The 8637-nt window shown below is 20.1% G+C and overlaps 1 protein-coding gene across 4 annotated transcripts in view; it reads right to left on the bottom strand.

Moving 5' to 3' along the window:
• Window positions 1–1095: 1095 nt before the first annotated feature.
• The window catches only part of LOC119689607 (dnaJ homolog subfamily C member 5 homolog), a 140723-nt gene continuing 133181 nt past the window's right edge, over window positions 1096–8637 (bottom strand). For 3 of the 4 annotated variants that reach the window (XM_038104508.1, XM_038104715.1, XM_038104583.1), the window contains 2 exons: window positions 5320–5515; window positions 1096–1534 (listed from right to left, as the gene is read on the bottom strand). In XM_038104508.1, coding sequence (XP_037960436.1) covers window positions 1512–1534; window positions 5320–5515 — 219 coding nt within the window. In that variant the 3' untranslated portion in view covers window positions 1096–1511. Of the gene's footprint in view, window positions 1535–5007; window positions 5516–8637 lie in introns of those variants that run through there. The other variant, XM_038104655.1, reaches the window with a different exon arrangement.

Here is an 8637-nt window from a genome sequence, read left to right as displayed (position 1 = left end):
GTTGCCTTCATATTAGACTGATCTCAGTTCTGTAGATTATATGTAAAACCCGGTTTTAGTACAAACCAAATTTAGTTAATATTTTAAATATAAATATTGAATAAATAAATAAAGTATTTAATTCTTTTTGGAGTTAAATAATATATTTTTTATTATTTTTATTGTATTTTATTTACAATATCTGACTTGACTTTAATTTCATAAGTATTTTTTCTGGCTTTCTATATAGTATTATTATTTATAATCAATAAATTGTTTTCATAAATGAAATTAAAATTTTTTACAATTTTTATTGGAATTTTATTTAATTTAATTTAAATATGTATATATTACCTTTATATATTATTACAATTCTTTTTGCATTTTATTTAATGCAACAATTTCTTTTATTATAGAATTAACATTTCAAAAACTAATTTTAAAAAAAAACATAATTTAACTAAATTTTTTTAAAACATCCAATTTCAAGAATATTTAATTTCAAAATGTTTACATAAATCATTAAATATCCAAAAATACTAAAATTTTTGCATTTTTTAAAACAATGACCGCACGAATTATTGCAGAATAGGTAAGTCAATGTAAATTTTTTAGTAACTAATAAATTATTATTATACTATTATTTTTGGAAATTTTTATATATATTATAATTATTAATAAGTGTTTTAATTTTAAATAAGCGATTATAAAAAAATTAATATTTTATAAAAGAAAATCTTATTTTTGCGTAGTTTAAAGTTACGCAGGCAACAGTTTTCATTTTCTATATGTATATTTTTATTATATCTGTATTAATAGCAACATTATCATATACAATATAATAGAGAAAGGTATAAATATATATATATTTTTTATAATACCATAATTAATTGGATCGAATAAAATAATGTATTTGTTTAAAACTAAAATTTAAACAGTTTTCTATATATAATTTATATAATTATTAACTCTTAAAGTAATTAAATTTTTTTCTTTTATTTTTAAATTGAAACAAAATAAATTTTCATCAATATTAAATTTATAAATTTTACAAAAAAAATATTAAAAATTATTTTAAATAAGATGATATAGAAATGTAATTAAACAATCCCTAAATATATATATAGCTGTATATATATATATATATATATATTGCGTTTAATAAATTTTTTTCAAGTATTTAAACACCAACTAGGCGTTAAGTGTGGTATTGCGAGCGCATATAGTTCTGTTATATCAAATTGGATTTTTACTGTCATAATAGCATCGCCGGGTTTTTCCATATATTTCTGCATTTTAGTTTTATTAACGTTCCGAATTTTCTTTTGTATTTCTTCTAATACCTTTTACGAATTTTCAGCGCATTTCATATTGGAATTATCTGTTATATTTGCTTTTCTATTATATGTGGATTGAATATAGACGTGTTTTTATTTTTAATAAAATAAAAAAATAACACAACTGAAGTGTATGTATGCAAATTTAAATGTGATGTTGTTTCATGTTTCGGGATATTTTCGTTAAATGAAAAATTATTTTTTTTGATTAACCATATCTAAAAAATAGATGAAAAAGTTTAATAATAATTAAATAACAAAATGATTATAAACATACAAATATTAATATTCACAATAAATTAATTTAATAATGCAAGCTATAGGTTTTTATTGATGCAGTAATGTTAAAATATTAAATTTAAAAAATATATAATAACAATTATTAAAAAAATATAATACAATACAATAACATACAAAGTAATATATTGATTTTTAAATATGAATGGGAAACACATGATAAAATAACATAAATCAATATAAAATAATATTATATATATAATATATATATATATATATATTTTATAATATAAAAAAAAATAAACATATAAAAAAATAAAGAATTTATAAATAAAATATCAATAATTAAACAATAATCACAAATGAATATAATTATTTAAAATCGTTATTAATTATTAATTAATTTTTATTGTAAAATTTTTTAAAATTTTTGTTTTCCAAATTTTTTATTTAAGATTCGTTTAAAGTTAACAGAATTTTTTAAAAATGGATAACTATAGTGAGGCAATCGAAGGTTGTTAACAACCAGTGTAGTTAAAGACTACTCCCCGTTAAAGTAGTATCTCGAAGAAAAGAAAGCATTTTTCAATAAAAGATCAATTTTGATCAAAAAACGTTGTTTTCAAACCAACAGTTGTTGGGAAAAAACGGGACAAGTGAACATAGCAATAGAAATTATGTTATAAATTGAAAGTGGCAATGGCCACACCTTACATGAATAAAATGACAATAACCTGAAAGGCGTTAAATTAGAGTCCACAGTAAACTTTGCGGTCAATCAGAAAGATTTTTGAGATTTTCGGCTATACTCAAAATTGAAGATGGCAGTAAGTACGATGTAAATAAAACGGATCACAGAGTGCAACGAAATATCTCTGAATAAACATAATTATATACATGATTAAAGTGGGTATATTTATTGCACATTCAAAAACAAGAAATAGATTACCTATACAAAAATATAATAATAAAATATTTAATATAAACTTGAATACAGATATATAAAAATATTAAAATTATTAATGACATTTTTTGTTATGACTGCAATTAACTTAAATCGTCTTCCTTTAACGTATAATTTAAGTTCAGAAAATAGAAAATTCAACCGCAATATCAACCGCGTCTTGTTTTCTACAGAAAAATCTTATATTGTGCCATCACAGAACACTCAAAAGTATAATTGAAAAAACGTGTCACACAATATAGTTCTACTAACTTATTGGAAAATTTTTTGGCAGTATCTTTCGAGCCGATCTTTATCTTTCAAATTATTAATTCCTGATCATTTTTACACAAAGTGTATTATATTAAAAACAACGCGCTATATGCATATAACAATGTTTAAAAATAAAAACTAAATAATAAGCAAAAAAATAAAATTAAATACATATATAAAAAATAATTATTAATTACATATATTTAATAATAATTATAAAATTACATAAGTAACAAAATTTATGAACAATAAAAATAAATAAAAATTTTATTACAACATATATAGAAACAAAAACGTGTATTTAAAAAAAAAAAAACAATTCTCTAAACATTATAAATAAATAAAAACACTTTTTAATTAATATGTATATGTAATTAAACTGAAAAATGAAAAATAAAGTACAAATAGTTAAATATTATATTTAACAAATGTTTAATGGTACATAAACAATCTCAATAACAAAATGATAATGCATATAAGCAATTGATACATGAGTTATAATTTTAATCGTAACTATAAATAATATTTTTTTATTATATATATTATTGTTTTTGAAAATAAAGAAATTATATGTAATTTAAAACTAAATTGTTTAAAATGATATTTTTTTAGTAACATAGACATTTAAAAAAAAAACAAAAAATATAATAAAAATAAATATCCGTAACTTATTATTAATAATTATTTTTAGTTAAAAAAATTAAAATAAAAATTGATCATATTGATATGCATACCAAACGAATGGACATAGATGTACTGATTGAAGCAAATTCACAATACAATTTTTAAATTATTAAAAAGGATTATAATTAAAAATAAAAATTTAAAAACAAATTATATTACTGAAATTAAAACGAAAATATGTTTACTTTGTAATCGTTCAATCCATTAAGACTGCTTTAAATAGAGTTTTTGTCTACCGGAGGTTTAAGTTTTGAAGTGGACTCCATATTTTCCTTTACTGAATTATAGCAAAATTTAGCTTAAATAAGTTTGGTACAAAGCATATTATTTAATTTGATTTTAATTGCACATTTAGTTTTATTAGAAACATTTCAAACATTTATAAAAAAATATATTTTTCTTGTTGGATAATTTTCATTTTAATAAAATTATAAATAAAAGAAAAATTATTTTAATTTTAATAAAATTATAAATAAAAACAAAAAATTTATTTTAATTTTTATAAATTATAAATAAAAAAAAAATATTTTAATTTTAATAAAATTATAATTAAAAAACATTTTATTTTAATTAATAAAATAATAAAATATATTTATTTAAAAGTTTTTATGACAAAATAACAAAAGTAGTATTCATCGTCACATGTAATTTTAAATAAAAATTTATTTATTAATCAAAGTAATTGTTATATACACTAAAAGTAATTAAATATTTAATATATATTTTTAATAAAATAACCCAAAATTTAAAAAATATAATAAAATAATACATATTTTTTAGAATACAAATACAATATAGTGTATTCTATTATATATATAGAAAATATTATTGTTACTTTTTATGTATGTAAAAAATGTAATGTAAAAATTTTTATATATTTTAAATAAAAATAAATTTTATTGGATGTATTGGATTATATTGAAATTATAATGGAAAATTTTTTTGATATTATAAATTAAGTGTTAAATTATTTTATTATAAAAAAAAAGTTTATAAAGGCAACAAATACATTATTGACATATGTTTGATTAAAATGAAATTCTAGTAATGAAACGAAATTGGGGAGATTTAAGCTATTTTAATACAACAAATATACAACATATATTATTATATTAATAAATTATTTTAAAAAGTAATTTTATTCTATATTTAAATATTTTGCAAAATTTATTTTACATTAATAACAAAGTTTTAAATTTATACTAAAGCTGAATTATGCTATGATTAATTAAAATTAATTGTGATTACATATTAATATTTTTTTTTTTTTTTTGATTTAAATGATTTTTATAATTAATCAATAGAAATTATTAATTATGCTAGCAATACAGGAATAATGATATTTATAAATAATTGAATGTGTGTGTTAGTTTCACTTTGATATCAATTTGCATATAAGAATAAATTTTTAACTTAATTAATTAATACATACATATATATTATATATTTATATAATTATGTATATTCTATAATTTTTAATTATTTTATAAATTTTGAATTAAGTTTTTTAATAATTGTTATAATATTAAAATATAATTATTTTGGACAGGCAAAGATAATAAATATTTTCATTTATTAATTATTTAATTGTGATTATGTTAGTGTGTTTTTTGCATGTTAGTGTGTATGTAGTATTATGTAGTTAATAAACTGAACTGGTGTGTTATTAACTAGAAACACATTCGATGGTCGTAAACGCATTTTTATATAATTAATGTTTCTAATAATTTATATATAATTTATTTGCATCAAAAATTAAGTTTTTATTTTCTTGTTACTTTCTTTTCTTTCTTTTTTTTTTGTTTTGAATGTTATTGTTTTAGTAAGGATTTTGCGTTTAGATTTTCAAACTACAGTTTTATATACCTGGCGTGTACGTGGTTTGTTCTGTTGTGTTGAGTGAAGTACTTTCCGTAGCTGCAACTGGTGCTCCAGTAAATGGATTGACACCAGTGGATTGTGGTGGCGGCATCGCGAATACAGGTTGTCCTGATGCATTGCCCTGACCTGATGTTGCCTGTGTAGTACCAGCTAGATTAACATCGTCGAGATCAGCATCCTCCTGAAAGAATTGAAATTATTTAATATTTTAAATTATAAACAATTTTTTCATTTGACAATATAAGTTTATTTCTTAAAACATGAAATATACATTGTTCTGTGTATTTCACTTCAGTATAATAATATAGAGGTCTGCGCAAATGTAACAATTTGTGCTTTATTTACACCAAATTATTTTTTAATTTTTAAAAAGAAAAGGTTTTTATAAATATAAATGATTTTTTATATTTAACAAAAATATTTTAATAGGTTATTATTTTTTGAATGTATTTTTAAAAATAAGGAATAATAAAGGAAAGAATAAAGAAGAGGGAGTAGGAGTTGAAGAGGGAAATTTGAATATATAACAAAGAGACGGTTTATAGAATTAAATAAAAAAGAGTAAAGTTTGTTGATTTAAATATAAACTTTAAAATAAATTAATATAGAATTTATTATATAGAAATTACGATGGATTGCCCAATCATTTTGTTAAGAAATGCGAATTTCGCTTAAATGTCAAGACCCCCCTTAAGGATCACATATTCAAGCAGAACATCATATAGAATAAAATATAGTCTGTTTTTGTACATAAGAACAAATTTGATAAAAACCATTTGACAGATTAACACGGAGAAAATTTCTATACATTGCCCTATACTTTTACTGAGAGCGGATGATATTATTAAGCGCATTAAACTACCAGAATATAGGCACTTTAGATGCAGATGTATAGATACATCTTTAGATAAAGATGTAGAAAAGCTGTAAAATGTATAATACTTCCTCCAGAGAAATAAAGTTGTATTAATTCGATTTTAAATCACTTGTACAGACCTCTTATTTGTTATTAACTGAAGTGTATTATTTTGGTAATATTTATAGTATGGTTTATTTTATTTAGTTTAGAAGCTTTTAGGGATTACGGAAGTATACTGTACAAAAGAAGTTGACTGTAAATATATGTTAATGAGTTTATTTATAAAAAAATGTAACAATTTTTAAATGTCAAAAAATACTATAAGGAGAAGGTACTGAATTTTGGTATTTATTTTATTTATATTTTAATATTTAAATTAAATAATTATAAAAAAAAATTTAAAAAAAATTTGTTGTCTATAAAAAATGCATAATTAAAATATTTACTTAAAGCATTCAATATACAAAGCTATAGTATTTACTACATATTCGTCTAATAGAAATTTTAAGCAATAACTAACCTTTATTGGAAATAATTTCTTTATAATAATATAAAGACGTACAGATTAGTTAAGAAATTGTTTGCCTAGTATTAATATTCAATTAACATTTTGTTTAACAATTTATTGCCGACAAAGTAATTTAAAATAAGTATTATAATTTATATCTAAATATTAATCATTACATAAATATTTTATCCATAGTTTATCAATTAATTTGTTTAAAAAAACTTTTAAGTTCAGTCATTACAGTGAAATCTCTACTAAAGAGCAGGTACTTTCTGTGGCTGGACAATTTAACTAAACCCAAAATTTTATCGTTTTAGAAAATAATGTACCGTTCTTTGGCACCACACTTAAGCGGATAAGAACTGGCTGAAGATGAATACCCGTTAAGAAAGTTTTCACAGAATTTGCTATTAAATAGGACCGATATTTTTTGTCAGTATATTAGCAAAAACTATGAATAAAGTAATAAGTACAACAACTATTAGTGGAACGCCTTTCTTGAACCCAATTAGTTAGCAATGCATGCCTGTTTAAGAGAGTTATCACTGTATTAGATATTAAAGAGAATCAATATCTTTTTGTAGTTATATTATTAAATTTGTTTTCACTGTGTTTGTTATTAAAACTGTATCGAAATATGTATATCCCTATAATATCAAAGATATAAATAAGAAGAAAAGTACTACAATTTATAGTACTAATTTATCAATATAAATATTTTATACTTTAAATACTATAATAATAATAAAGTAGTTTTGGTTAATAAATTAACAAAAGTCTATAAGATTTAAGAAAAATAAATAAAATATTACTTTATTTTAAAATATAAAAAATATTATTAATATCAATAGATATAAGCACAATACTCAGGTTCCAGATTACTCCAAAAAATATAAAAAATAAAACCGTCTAATAGGAATAAATTAAAAATAGTGTACGCGTCAATAAGAACTTATTGACTATGAGTATATCCTTACAGTGCTTGCAAACATAACTTATTATATTTATTTATCTATTTTATTATAATGAAATATACATATATATTATATATGTTATTATTGTTTAAAAGACTATAATTGCATATACCTTGCTGCACAAACAAGCTTGAAGCATAAATTATTATATTCATTTAACTATTTTATTCTAATTAAATATACATATATATTATATATTTTATTATTATTTAAAGGACTGTAACTATATATACTTTTTAGAAAGATATTTTTTTTTATACCAACCAAAAGTCGATATAATGAAAATATCGTATTTTACGATATATGCAATAGTTTTTTATGTAGTAACTCAATTAGCAAATTGGTTATTTTTTTGGCTAAATAAATCAAAGGGCTATAGCATACGATATTTATCATAAATGTAACTTTTGTAATTACGTTTAAATGATAAAATATCGCTACTATTATACCCTACCTGTCTATAGGTATTTAATTTCTTGAGAATCTTAACCGCCTATATATGACTATTATTACATAATATATAAATATCAGGGAGAAGGACCTAGTAGTTTAGTACCTTATGCTTAGTTAATTTTAAAATTAATTTTAGTGTTAACTCACAAATTATTTAATAAATAAATATATAGGGTCTGATACATTTACGATATTCTACGAAATTCCACGATATTCCAGTAACTAAAACAAGAGTTTCTATGCTTAGTTAATTTTAAAATTAATTTTAGTGTTAACTCACAAATTATTTAATAAATAAATGTATAGGGTCTGATACATTTACGATATTCTACGAAATTCCACGATATTCCAGTAACTAAAACAAGAGTTTCTATTTAAACAACCTTTGGTATAGAATTGCAATTATAAATATTTTAAATATTAGTAACACAATTTCTATTAGACAAATTCAAAAGAAACATACCGGTTAGTAAACACCAATAATAAACACTAAATTTATTAGTAATAAA

This window comes from Teleopsis dalmanni, chromosome 1, assembly GCF_002237135.1.
Source record: "Teleopsis dalmanni isolate 2A chromosome 1, ASM223713v2, whole genome shotgun sequence".
Classification (NCBI taxonomy): domain Eukaryota; kingdom Metazoa; phylum Arthropoda; class Insecta; order Diptera; family Diopsidae; genus Teleopsis; species Teleopsis dalmanni.
This window is presented reverse-complemented; position numbering and strand designations above follow the sequence as displayed.